This window comes from Salvelinus alpinus, chromosome 11 (assembly GCF_045679555.1).
Source record: "Salvelinus alpinus chromosome 11, SLU_Salpinus.1, whole genome shotgun sequence".
NCBI classification, from domain to species: Eukaryota; Metazoa; Chordata; class Actinopteri; order Salmoniformes; family Salmonidae; genus Salvelinus; species Salvelinus alpinus.
The window spans coordinates 30274577-30287818 of NC_092096.1; the positions used below are offsets into that span (position 1 = coordinate 30274577).

Below are 13242 nucleotides of genomic sequence, written 5' to 3' on the forward strand. Positions count from 1 at the left end.
AGTAGTGTAGGTACTATACATGATGTACAGTGTAGTAGTAGCGTTGGTACTATACATGATGTACAGTGTAGTAGTAGCGTTGGTACTATACATGATGTACAGTGTAGTAGTAGTGTTGGTACTATACATGATGTACAGTGTAGTAGTAGTGTTGGTACTATACATGATGTACAGTGTAGTAGTAGTGTTGGTACTATACATGATGTACAGTGTAGTAGTAGCGTTGGTACTATATATGATGTACAGTGTAGTAGTAGCGTTGGTACTATACATGATGTACAGTGTAGTAGTAGTGTTGGTACTATACATGATGTACAGTGTAGTAGTAGTGTTGGTACTATACATGATGTACAGTGTAGTAGTAGTGTTGGTACTATACATGATGTACAGTGTAGTAGTAGTGTTGGTACTATACATGATGTACAGTGTAGTAGTAGTGTTGGTACTATACATGATGTACAGTGTAGTAGTAGCGTTGGTACTATACATGATGTACAGTGTAGTAGTAGTGTAGGTACTATACATGATGTACAGTGTAGTAGTAGTGTTGGTACTATACATGATGTACAGTGTAGTAGTAGTGTTGGTACTATACATGATGTACAGTGTAGTAGTAGTGTTGGTACTATACATGATGTACAGTGTAGTAGTAGCGTTGGTACTATACATGATGTACAGTGTAGTAGTAGCGTTGGTACTATACATGATGTACAGTGTAGTAGTAGTGTTGGTACTATACATGATGTACAGTGTAGTAGTAGTGTTGGTACTATACATGATGTACAGTGTAGTAGTAGTGTTGGTACTATACATGATGTACAGTGTAGTAGTAGTGTTGGTACTATACATGATGTACAGTGTAGTAGTAGTGTTGGTACTATACATGATGTACAGTGTAGTAGTAGTGTTGGTACTATACATGATGTACAGTGTAGTAGTAGTGTTGGTACTATACATGATGTACAGTGTAGTAGTAGTGTTGGTACTATACATGATGTACAGTGTAGTACTAGTGTTGGTACTATACATGATGTACAGTGTAGTAGTAGTGTTGGTACTATACATGATGTACAGTGTAGTACTAGTGTTGGTACTATACATGATGTACAGTGTAGTACTAGTGTTGGTACTATACATGATGTACAGTGTAGTACTAGTGTTGGTACTATACATGATGTACAGTGTAGTACTAGTGTTGGTACTATACATGATGTACAGTGTAGTAGTAGTGTTGGTACTATACATGATGTACAGTGTAGTACTAGTGTTGGTACTATACATGATGTATAGTGTAGTAGTAGTGTTGGTACTATACATGATGTACAGTGTAGTAGTAGTGTTGGTACTATACATGATGTACAGTGTAGTAGTAGTGTTGGTACTATACATGATGTATAGTGTAGTAGTAGTGTTTTGTAGGATCAGCAGCAGTGGTTTTCTGTATGGCTGGGACCACTCTGTTAAGAGTGAAGGGAATAGCCGGCTACAGACTGGAGTGAAACTGATCCTTCTCTCTCTGTCTGTCTCTCTCACTAAGCGTGCCACATACCTTAAAGCGAGTCTACTCCAAGCCACTATGAAAGGGTCTGTGCCACCCTATGCCACCTAGGTTTCATGCTTTATAGACCCAATACCTCTTCCAAGGCAGCTGTGTTGCAGAACTGTAAAAGGCTGGTCTCTGCTTGATTTCTGTTGTTTTGCTGACTGGGTAAAAACTTCCTCGGAGCACTGTGTTACCCAGGTTGGTGGGTGTTCGTGCCAGTTTTGGTGCCCACCTTCAAGGGGGCTACACACCAACAGATGGCCTAGAGATTCACGGCCAGCTCTGACACAAAAATGGTGGGGCCACACCGAGCTCCTCTGAAGTCAGTAGAGGCTGGGTTGAGCTGGAGTAGAAAGCAGAACGGGGAGGACAACACAATGTGACCTCAGGGACTCTTTCCACCAGGGTGAATGGGGTCAACAGAGTTTATCAGAGTTCGTCACGATGTGAGGAAAAGTGCAGTCGACATGGACTCATTAGAGAGCCAGAAAAGAGACAGAGATAGATGTAGGGAGGGATGGAGAGAGGGAACATGGATATGAACAGCTGTTGGAGGCATTACTCAACATCTGTCCTGCTCTTCACTTAGAGTGGTCTGCTTACCAGGGCAGCCGGAACTGCCACACACACACACACACACACACACACACACACACACACACACACACACACACACACACACACACACACACACACACACACACACACACACACACACACACACACACACACACACACACACACACACACACACACACACACACACACACACACACACACACACACACACTGGTGCTCTGGTACTGCAGCGTGTGGTCTCCCATGAGCAACACCGCTGCTACTAGGGCATTGTGGGAAAATGCAAATATTGACACCCGCTCAATCTGTGTTTAAATACTAGAGCGATTCATCAATTACATAGGGCAACATGGCCCATATTGTTAATACTGAGGCTTGCAAATACTACTATGGTGCTATTGTTAGGTAAAAGCTGCCATGGCTTTACACAGTAGCAGTTGTGCAGAGAAATAGCCTACAGCCAAACATCCATGTGGACAGAATTGTTACAGACATCTATGCATATAGTGTCCTTTACATATGGACTTGGCTAAATCAATGGCTTGACATACGTTGATATGATCTGATGCATCTATGTGTGCATTTCCTGCAGGTGTTTGACCGCGTGAGGGAGGACAACCCAGACTTCCATCAGAAGATAGTTCCTATCAGCAGTGAGTTGACACAGCCTGCCCTGGCCATTAGTCCTGAGGACGTAGAGAGACTGACCTCCTGCGTCAACATCATCTTCCACTGTGCTGCCACCATCCGCTTCGACGAACCCCTCAAGTGAGGACCACACCCCCAACACACTAACTCTTCCTCTATCACCTAGCTATCATGCTAACTCACTACTTTATCAACTCAACGAATCAAATCCGTTTGATTGTATATAAATGCATGGACATAGCTTGTGTCTGACACAGAGAGAGGTACAAAGACATAGAGATCCTATTAAATGACGTCAACACAGTAGACAGTCTCTAGTTGAGAGGAGTTCAGCCCGTATAGGGGCCAGGGTCATCTTTATCTTGGTCACATGTTTTATTTTGATGTTTTACTCAGGTCTGGTTTATGGGGTCGGAGGGTTTTGCTTTGTCATTGTCCCGAGTACCAGAAAGTGCCCATTGTGCAGGGACTTCCTACAGGAAGTGATGTTTGGTTGATAGTGTGGTCTGTTTGTGTTCTGGTGTTGACCAATGGGAAAGCTGATACATCTAGAGTATGATGAGGATGTTGAGAAACACAACAGAGATTCCACGATAATATAGCTTCTGTGTAGCGTCTGTCAAGCAACATTGTTGACCTAAAATGGTTGACAGGCAAACACTTACATAAATAGTTATTAAACATATAAAATCAAAATCCAATGCAATGTTGTTGAGCGAATAAACACTTATAGAATACAGTAACATTGAGTTTATAATAAGGATTTTGAAACTGTTTAAGTTTTCAATATTCCACATGGTTTCATCATCTCACGTAGTAGACAGTGCATCGATGTTCCATTTGGTGAGAGAGAGACAGACAGATAGAGAGAGAGATGTATCCAAGGAGTCTGCAGGTAGCTAGCTGTAGGGGGTAGAGAGATGTCTTTAGATGTCTCCTACTCAGTGAGGAAGCAGGAATGAGGTCTTCAGAGGGATTATTAAAACATTAAAGAGCTGTGTGTCTATCTGTCTCAGTGTATTCTCACAAGTCTTCATCATACTGTTAAATACACCTGTCTGGGTGTCTGTGTGGCTGCTGGGAACAGATCCTGTTGAGTAGGACAGACAGGACAACCTTAAGGGATGAGATACAGTCAGAGAGGTGAAAGGAGGTGTGGGGAGGCGGGACATTAGCCATGACTGACAGCTCCGTTAGGGAAAAGCTGTGAGATTGTTCTCTGAACAGCATCATAGCTCTCTTCTCTTCCCTCTTTCACTTTGTCTTTCTCTTTTCACCCCTACCTCTCCATCCCTTCCTCTGTATTTCTCTCTCTCTCTCCCCTGTTCTCTCTCACGTTCTCTTGTCTGACACACAATGTTGTTACCCTGTCTCCAGGGAAACAAAGTTGCCAGGGGGTGTTGGAGCATAATCAGACAATAGTTTAATCACTGGGACCAAGACTACAGCTCTTCAGATAGTGCCCTAGACACAACATCTATGCTGTGCAAACATACAAGGCTAGTCAAACCTAGCACTGAAGCAGTGATAAGCACCGTAGCCACTATAGCTGCTAGGATACAGTATATCTAGCACCCTAATGAAAATCCAATAGCGGAATTCATTATTGACTCAGCAGCTTGGAGCAGTGAGGAACACACAGTTAGGAGCAGTCCACAGTCACAGTGGTGTTTTCTCTCAAACTGGCCTAGTGCTCTATAATAGTTCTCAAACTGACCTAGTGCTCTATAATAGTTCTCAAACTGGCCTAGTGCTCTATAATAGTTCTCAAACTGACCTAGTGCTCTATAATAGTTCTCAAACTGGCCTAGTGCTCTGTAATAGTTCTCAAACTGACCTAGTGCTCTATAATAGTTCTCAAACTGACCTAGTGCTCTATAATAGTTCTCAAACTGGCCTAGTGCTCTATAATAGTTCTCAAACTGGCCTAGTGCTCTATAATAGCCCTCAAACTGGCCTAGTGTTCTATAATAGTTCTCAAACTGGTCTAGTACTCTAAAATAGCCCTCAAACTGGCCTAGTGTTCTATAATAGTTCTCAAACTGGCCTAGTGCGCTATAATAGTTCTCAAACTGACCTAGTGCGCTATAATAGTTCTCAAACTGACCTAGTGCTCTATAATAGTTCTCAAACTGACCTAGTGCTCTATAATAGTTCTCAAACTGGCCTAGTGCTCTATAATAGCCCTCAAACTGGCCTAGTGTTCTATAATAGTTCTCAAACTGGTCTAGTACTCTAAAATAGCCCTCAAACTGGCCTAGTGTTCTATAATAGTTCTCAAACTGGCCTAGTGCGCTATAATAGTTCTCAAACTGGCCTAGTGTTCTATAATAGTTCTCAAACTGGCCTAGTGCGCTATAATAGTTCTCAAACTGGCCTAGTTCTCTATAATAGTTCTCAAACTGGCCTAGTGCTCTGTAATAGTTCTCAAACTGGCCTAGTGCTCTATAATAATTCTCAAACTGGCCTAGTGCTCTGTAATAGTTCTCAAACTGGCCTAGTGCTCTATAATAGTTCTCAAACTGGCCTAGTTCTCTATAATAGTTCTCAAACTGGCCTAGTGCTCTGTAATAGTTCTCAAACTGGCCTAGTGCTCTATAATAGTTCTCAAACTGACCTAGTGCTCTACAATAGTTCTCAAACTGGCCTAGTGCTCTATAATAGTTCTCAAACTGGTCTAGTGCTCTAAAATAGCCATCAAACTGGCCTAGTGTTCTATAATAGTTCTCAAACTGGTCTAGTGCTCTAAAATAGCCATCAAACTGGCCTAGTGTTCTATAATAGTTCTCAAACTGGCCTAGTGCGCTATAATAGTTCTCAAACTGGTCTAGTGCTCTAAAATAGCCATCAAACTGGCCTAGTGCTCTATAATAATTCTCAACCTGGCCTAGTGCTCTATAATAGTTCTCAAACTGGCCTAGTGCTCTATAATAGTTCTCAAACTGGTCTAGTACTCTAAAATAGCCATCAAACTGGCCTAGTGTTCTATAATAGTTCTCAAACTGGCCTAGTGCGCTATAATAGTTCTCAAACTGGTCTAGTGCTCTGTAATAGTTATCAAACTGGCCTAGTGCTCTGTAATAGTTATCAAACTGGCCTAGTGCTCTGTAATAGTTATCAAACTGGTCTAGTACTCTAGAATAGTTCTCTATAATATTTCTCAAACTACCCTAGTGCTCTAAAATAGCCCTCAAACTGGCCTAGTGCTCTATAATAGTTCTCTATAATATTTCTCAAATTGGCCTAGTGTCTCTATAATAGTTCTCAAACTGGCCTAGTGCTCTGGAATAGTTCTCTATAATAGTTCTCAAATTGGCCTAGTGTCTCTATAATAGTTCTCAAACTGGCCTAGTGCTCTAGAATAGTTCTCTATAATATTTCTCAAATTGGCCTAGTGCTCTGGAATAGTTCTCTATAATAGTTCTCAAATTGGCCTAGTGCTCTAGAATAGTTCTCTATAATAGTTCTCAAACTGGCCTAGTGCTCTAGAATAGTTCTCTATAATAGTTCTCAAACTGGCCTAGTGCTCTGGAATAGTTCTCTATAATAGTTCTCAAACTGGCCTAGTGCTCTGGAATAGTTCTCAAACTGGCCTAGTGCTCTGGAATAGTTCTCTATAATAGTTCTCAAACTGGCCTAGTGCTCTGGAATAGTTCTCTATAATAGTTCTCAAACTGGCCTAGTGCTCTGGAATAGTTCTCAAACTGGCCTAGTGCTCTGGAATAGTTCTCAAACTGGCCTAGTGCTCTAGAATAGCCCTCAAACTGGCCCAGTGCTCTAGAATAGTTCTCTATAATAGTTCTCAAACTGGCCCAGTGCTCTGGAATAGTTCTCTATAATAGTTCTCAAACTGGCCTAGTGCTCTGGAATAGTTCTCTATAATAGTTCTCAAATTGGCCTAGTGCTCTGGAATAGTTCTCTATAATAGTTATCAAACTGGCCTAGTGCTCTGGAATAGTTCTCTATAATAGTTCTCAAACTGGCCTAGTGCTCTGGAATAGTTCTCTATAATAGTTCTCAAACTAGCCTAGTGCTCTGGAATAGTTCTCTATAATAGTTATCAAACTGGCCTAGTGCTCTGTAATAGTTATCAAACTGGCCTAGTGCTCTGTAATAGTTATCAAACTGGCCTAGTGCTCTGGAATAGTTATCAAACTGGCCTAGTGCTCTGTAATAGTTATCAAACTGGCCTAGTGCTCTGGAATAGTTATCAAACTGGCCTAGTGCTCTGGAATAGTTCTCAAACTGGCCTAGTGCTCTGTAATAGTTCTCAAACGGTGGTACAGCCTACTACTACTACCACTCTTATCCCCCATGACACGCCATTGCCACTGACTGTCGCCACTGACTGTCATGACTGCCGTCCCTGCGCTGCCGTTAATGGGCAACCGCTGGCAAACCACATCTGACATCTGCACTCACACACACACACACACACCGTCTACACTGCCTGACTGTGGCTGAGAAGCACTATCTTTCTCTGTGACTGGCTGAGAGGTAACCTAGAGTTCTGTCTGTTTATTCCTGGAATGGAAGCACATTCCTGGAATGAAGTGTGAGGATAAAAGAGTGTGAGGAGGATGATTATAATGCCAACCTTCCAACGTGCTGTCTCTCTCTCACCCTCCTCTCTCTCTTTTTCTGTGTCTCTCTTTCTCTCTCTGTCTCTCTCTCACTGTCTCACTTCTCCTTGTGATTATATTATGGTAATGCATAGTGTGCTTATGCTTCTTAGTGTACTTATGCACAGTGATCTCTTACCTATTCCTGCTGTGTGTGTGTGTGTGTGTGTGTGTGTCTACTCTCTTCCCAGACACGCCCTGCAGCTGAATGTGATAGGCACGCAGCAGCTCCTGAATCTGGCCCAGCAGATGCACCACCTCCAGGCCTTCATCCACATCTCCACAGCCTACGCCAACTGCAACCGCAGGCACATCGACGAAATCATCTACCCACCGCCTGTAGAACCCAAGAAGCTCATCGACTCCCTGGAGTGAGTAGTGTGAAGTCTACTTTCTGCATCCGAGTTGGGGGGGGGGGGGGGGGCTGCTATTATGACTCCATCTATTCAAGAAGTGATATCATTTGCAAATTTCATGCATTGAAAATAAATGGCACTTAGACCTGGATTCAATCAGATCAAGCGTTAACCGGCGATAGCCAACACCCGCATAGCTGATGTTTTGGCGCAGTCGGAGGTGGAACTACGTTGTACTTGTCACATCGGTGAGCAGCTGCTCTTGTGATCATTGTCACAATGCCACACCTGTCCCACTCGCGTTGGAAGTTCAGAACGAGAAAATGTCCGCTTTAGGTATAATGCCGGGAGCCGCTTGTGGATTTGACAGCTCTAACGCAGTTCCACCAAAACAACCGCTATGCTGGTGTCGTCTAGCACAGATCTGATAGAATCTAGCCTTAGTTAGATAAATGACAGTATATTCATTGAATTTCAATTCATCTCCTGAATGAACTGATTGAAATGGAATTGAACCGAACCAAGGGTGCTGTCAAGTCCACACCACCTTGTGTCATTTCCAACTAATGATTGATTATAAATACCATCACAGACAGCTATCAGAGTGAATGACGTTTCATCTATCTACACAAAATGCCAACATTACTTCAATCCTGGCATGTGTCCTGTACCATTGTGATGTGAGTCTAATTGTGAGTGTCCTCTTGTCTGTGACTGCAGGTGGATGGAGGACAGCATCGTCCGTGACATCACGCCGCGCCTCATCGGGGAGCGCCCCAACACCTACACCTACACCAAAGCCCTGGCAGAGTGCGTGGTCCAGAAGGAGAGCAGCAAGCTCAGCATCGGCATCATCAGACCCTCCATAGTGGGAGCCAGCTGGCAGGAACCTTTCCCTGTGAGTACCGTCACCATAGTGATACAGTATCATATACATACATCATTCTGTGAGACTTGATTACTCTACTGGAACTTGGCACTAGATAGCTGGCAGCAATAAAGTCAATAGATACATGGATCACATTCTGTATGTAGTCTGTGGACGTTAAACAGTGTATTGACTGGTCAGCAAGATAAGTGTATCAGAAGAAGTGTGATTTGCTCAGCCACCTGCCTGTTGGGAAATATATCACAATTTATAAAAATCTATATAGCACTTTCACTGTGATGGTAAAGGGCGGAGTCAGAATCCTGTCAATTCTCACACCATCATGTCCTGCTGTGATACCAAATGGATGGGAATTAGCGATCGATCGCTGTAACAGTACACTGGTCAATATATCTCCCCTGTGTGCAGTCAGACTTAAAGGGGGATTGGGTGTGTAATGGTGAGTAATGGTTGTATTAGGGTTGGACCAAGACAGGTGTGTTCTTATGGTTCAGAAAGTCCGGCTGGGCTGGATTCCAGGCCTCGAAGAGGAGCATCCCTGGCCCCAACAGCTGGGAGGCGATGTGAGGGGGTCAAGGAAGGGGCGAAGGGGAAAGGGAGGGGTACTGCCAGTGCTGAAACCGGAGAGCCTCTGAATGTCTCCTACTAGATAGAAGGTCACTGAAAAGCAACTGTAGGTTCATGGAAAGGCCACTCTGAAAGTTCAGTGGGTGCAGTAATCAATCAATCAATCAATATAATGTATTTTATAAAGGCCTTTTGACATCAGAAGTTGCCTCTAGAAAGGCAGGAACCTAGGAAGATAGCTAGCTAGGAACCAGCTTCCGAGGGGTGGCCAGTCCTCTTCTGGATGTGCAGGGTGATGCTACTTTCATGAGTAAGCTGCTTTTTATTTTCTAATCTGTCCGGCTGCTGTAGTGTAGGCTAACATCTTAGCGTAAGGATTCTACAGCGTTAAGCATTTTAATCTCACTTAGCATAGCGGCAGATGGACATATTAAAGCGTTTAAAAAATAAATCTAGACTTTATTGCTGCTTAAAATTTTGGAGGAGCAATGGGAGGGTGGTGTTCAACATTTCATCATTTTCGTGATTATAATATTCGTCAAAGTTCTTTCCCCCAAATCAAATTCAAGTGACATGCTTACTTTATTTTCCTACAGGAATATTTTTTAAATGTCTGAGGCTCCATGAATTCACACAGAAAGAGACCAAAGATCTAGAAGATGAAAAAATGCACACTTTGAGTTTTCAGTAGAGTATAATACACTTTTAAACAGCACTAAGTATATTCACAGAAAACGACTACATAGCCCCAGGGCTGTATTTAGTTTTCTGGGACTGTAACGTTTCAACAGTGTAGGATCCGGAGCCAGTGGGTGTAGAAGTGGGGATGGGCCAGGCCTGCCGGCAAAACAGCCAAAAGATCACGTATTACCAGTTTATTGCGCAGGCAGCTCGAGACAGTGGGAGCGACTAGACGAGGGAGGAGGGTGTGTGTGTGTGTGTGTGTGTGTGTGTGTGTGTGTGTGTGTGTGTGTGTGTGTGTGTGTGTGTGTGTGTGTGTGTGTGTGTGTGTGAGATTAACGTCAATCTCCATGTCCTCAGAACTCCGTTAAGTGTTAAAATGTCACAGGCAATCCCTCAATGGGGGTCAAAGATGTATACCTGCAAAAATTGACTCTGAGACGGCGTGATAAGGACTCTTATCTGTCTGTCTGTCTGCACCAGATCATGTAGCCTTACCCTGTATTGACAAGCCACAGACAGACCCACACAAATAAGCCCAGTCTATTACCAATGTATTACCGGAGGGCTAATTGATGTAGACACTGTGTTACTCTGCCTATCTCAGTCGCACTCACAATAGGTAGCTAGCTAGCTTAGCACACCACAGGAATACTAACTCAGCAGACACAACAATCTAATCGATGTTGCTGTTAGGAGGCTATCTGTAACTTGATGATGTTGCAGCAATGTTATAGCGGTGCTTGAAGCTAGAATCCCTAACTGAAACAGTAACAAAGCGGACACCCTGCCTGTGTTTTGGTAAAAAGCTGAGGGATGGGCCTGGAGAAATGTAACCACTCTCAAATTCATAGACAGAGCTATGGATGCAAGGACTGACCATCCATGATATTAAAGTTATAGTTGTAACAATGTTTTTAGACTATACAGTGTTTGTTTACATTTACAAACATTAAAGTAAAACAAGCTTGTATTTTGGGTTCTGATGGGGTACGACAGTTGAACTAAGCTCATGAGGCATTTATAAGGTATATTCTTCAAGAATCAATGGGTATATATCATTAATTTATACGTCCAAAAATAGATGTAGCAACTAAGGATTCCAGCTTTAACGGGGGTACTTAGGGTTCCAGATTGTGAGATTTTTAAGTACTTTCCGATTGAACAGACATATGCAGCATTTGACTGCATATGTCTAACGCGGGAACATTGCCTTTAAATTTAAATAACGGATTGAAATTTTCCATACGGATTGAATAGAGCCACTAATCTCTCATTACACTAACTTATTCCCTCCCTATTCTTCTGTCTCAGGGCTGGATCGACAACTTCAATGGACCAAGCGGAGTCTTCATCGCCGTAAGTACCAGCATATACTTATTACGTTGCATTTTTCATATACTAATTTTGCTCATTTTGATGCCACTAGTTTAAACGATGATCAGGTGATGATGAGATGTGGTGGTAACCCTGTGTCCTGTCTGATCAGGCGGGGAAGGGCATCCTGCGCACCATGAGAGCCAACAACGATGCAGTGGCGGACCTCATCCCCGTGGACGTGGTCATCAACCTGACCCTGGCCGCTGGCTGGTACACGGCAGTGCACAGGTTAACTTTCCGCCCAGGTGGAATATGGTTTGACCAATGACTGTATGGTTTAACCCACACAAACAGACACCCCCCATATTAACCTGCAGGAAGTTCTCCTGTAAACCTACCTTAGCCCAGTTTGTTCGAACACATCTCCCCAGCTCTACACCATTGACTGATGAGCAAGCCCAGTGTTTTCATCTGATGTGCTTTGTGTCCATGGGCTCATTTTATAGATGTTTCCTAATGGACCCTCCCTTTTGATCCCTTTAACCCTTGACCCCTCTGACTTCATCTCTCTGCTCCCTTGCAGACCCAAAGCAGCGCTGGTTTACAACTGCACAACGGGCGGCATCAACCCTTTCCACTGGGGAGAGATCGGTAGGTATCTGTCTGTCAGTTTGTCTGTCTGTATGCCTGTTACAGTGACATCATTAGTGCTTGTTCATCTGCCACTGTGGCTTTCGTCCTCATAAATCAGTGTACTTCAGTAGTTGAAATCTTGATGAAATCAAATCCAATTTTATTGGTCACATACACATGGTTAGCAAATGTTATTGCGAGTAGCGAAATGCTTGTGCTTCTCGTTCCAACAGTGCAGCAATATCTAACATGTAATCTAACAATTCCACAACTACCTAATACACACAAATCTAAGTAAAGGAATGGAAAAGGAATATATACATATAAATATGTGGATGGGCAATGACAGAGCGGCAAGATGCAATAGATGGTATAAAATACAGTATATACATATGAGATGAGTAATGCAAGATATGTAAACATTATTAAAGTGGCATTATTAAAGTGACTAGTGATCCATTTGGTTGATGGTGATGTCACTATGAAACTATGCATCATACATTCCCACCGGGGATATGAAACTTTGGGTTGTCTGTCAGTCCTGGTTCTCCTAAATCAGTTTGAATGGTGTAGCAGTGAGAAGCAGGTGGATAAATGATCTGTGTCATAATTAGATGCCCAGGGATTTGAGTGGCGAGGGTCTACTGCCACCTTCTGGCAGCTAGTAGAACATTACATCTGAACCCCCACACTGTGTGCATCTGTTTGACCTCACCACTGTGGATCTGCCCAAATGACAACTCCCATCAGCAGTAAAGCACAGTTGCCCAAACGATAACAAGTCCATCAAAGTGTCATCATGAAATCAACACCCCACCAGCATTTTGGTTGTGGTGGCAGCTCACCTCCCGGCCCATCATCTACAGTATATCCCAGCGGACCACTGAGATGAAAAGGATGCATGCGGGCCGGGTATCAGTCAGGCTCAGATTAGCACGGTAGCGGCGACAGCCAGGGTCCCTATACTATCAGATTAGTGAATCTGCTCCTTTCACTCTGAGAAATTGCCACCAGATGGCTGGCAGAGGGATTAGGGCTCACCACTCTGCCTCGCTGTTATAAACCTGGGATAGCGGGCACTAATCTACTGGACCACATAAGAGCTAAGAATCAAGCTAATCAAACTGGGTCTAGGGGGCCCATGGGGCTGCTTTGGGAAGTTGGAGGTTTGCTGGCTGGATATGTTATCAAAATTCTGGTATCTTAATTGGTTTTGGTCGCCTTCTCTCCACTGTCCTCTTCTCACCCCGTTTTGAAAAAGGAGAGGGAACGTGAGGAGAGAAATGGGAAATGAGGGAAATGCTCTTGCAAGAAATGAGACGGTCATTCACTCGCTCGACATCAGGCATATGACGTTTACAGAGGAATCACAAAATACAAAGTCATAAAAAATAATATAGCTAC

At 43.3% G+C, this 13242-nt stretch overlaps 1 protein-coding gene across 1 annotated transcript in view; it reads left to right on the forward strand.

Annotated features, from left to right (window-relative positions):
* Positions 1 to 13242, forward strand: part of LOC139533915 (fatty acyl-CoA reductase 1-like) — a 63129-nt gene that overhangs the window by 43025 nt on the left and 6862 nt on the right. The window contains exons 3-8 of the mRNA XM_071332404.1: positions 2715 to 2890; positions 7584 to 7763; positions 8469 to 8646; positions 11200 to 11244; positions 11375 to 11493; positions 11789 to 11856. Coding sequence (XP_071188505.1) covers positions 2715 to 2890; positions 7584 to 7763; positions 8469 to 8646; positions 11200 to 11244; positions 11375 to 11493; positions 11789 to 11856 — 766 coding nt within the window. The remainder of the gene's footprint in view (positions 1 to 2714; positions 2891 to 7583; positions 7764 to 8468; positions 8647 to 11199; positions 11245 to 11374; positions 11494 to 11788; positions 11857 to 13242) is intronic.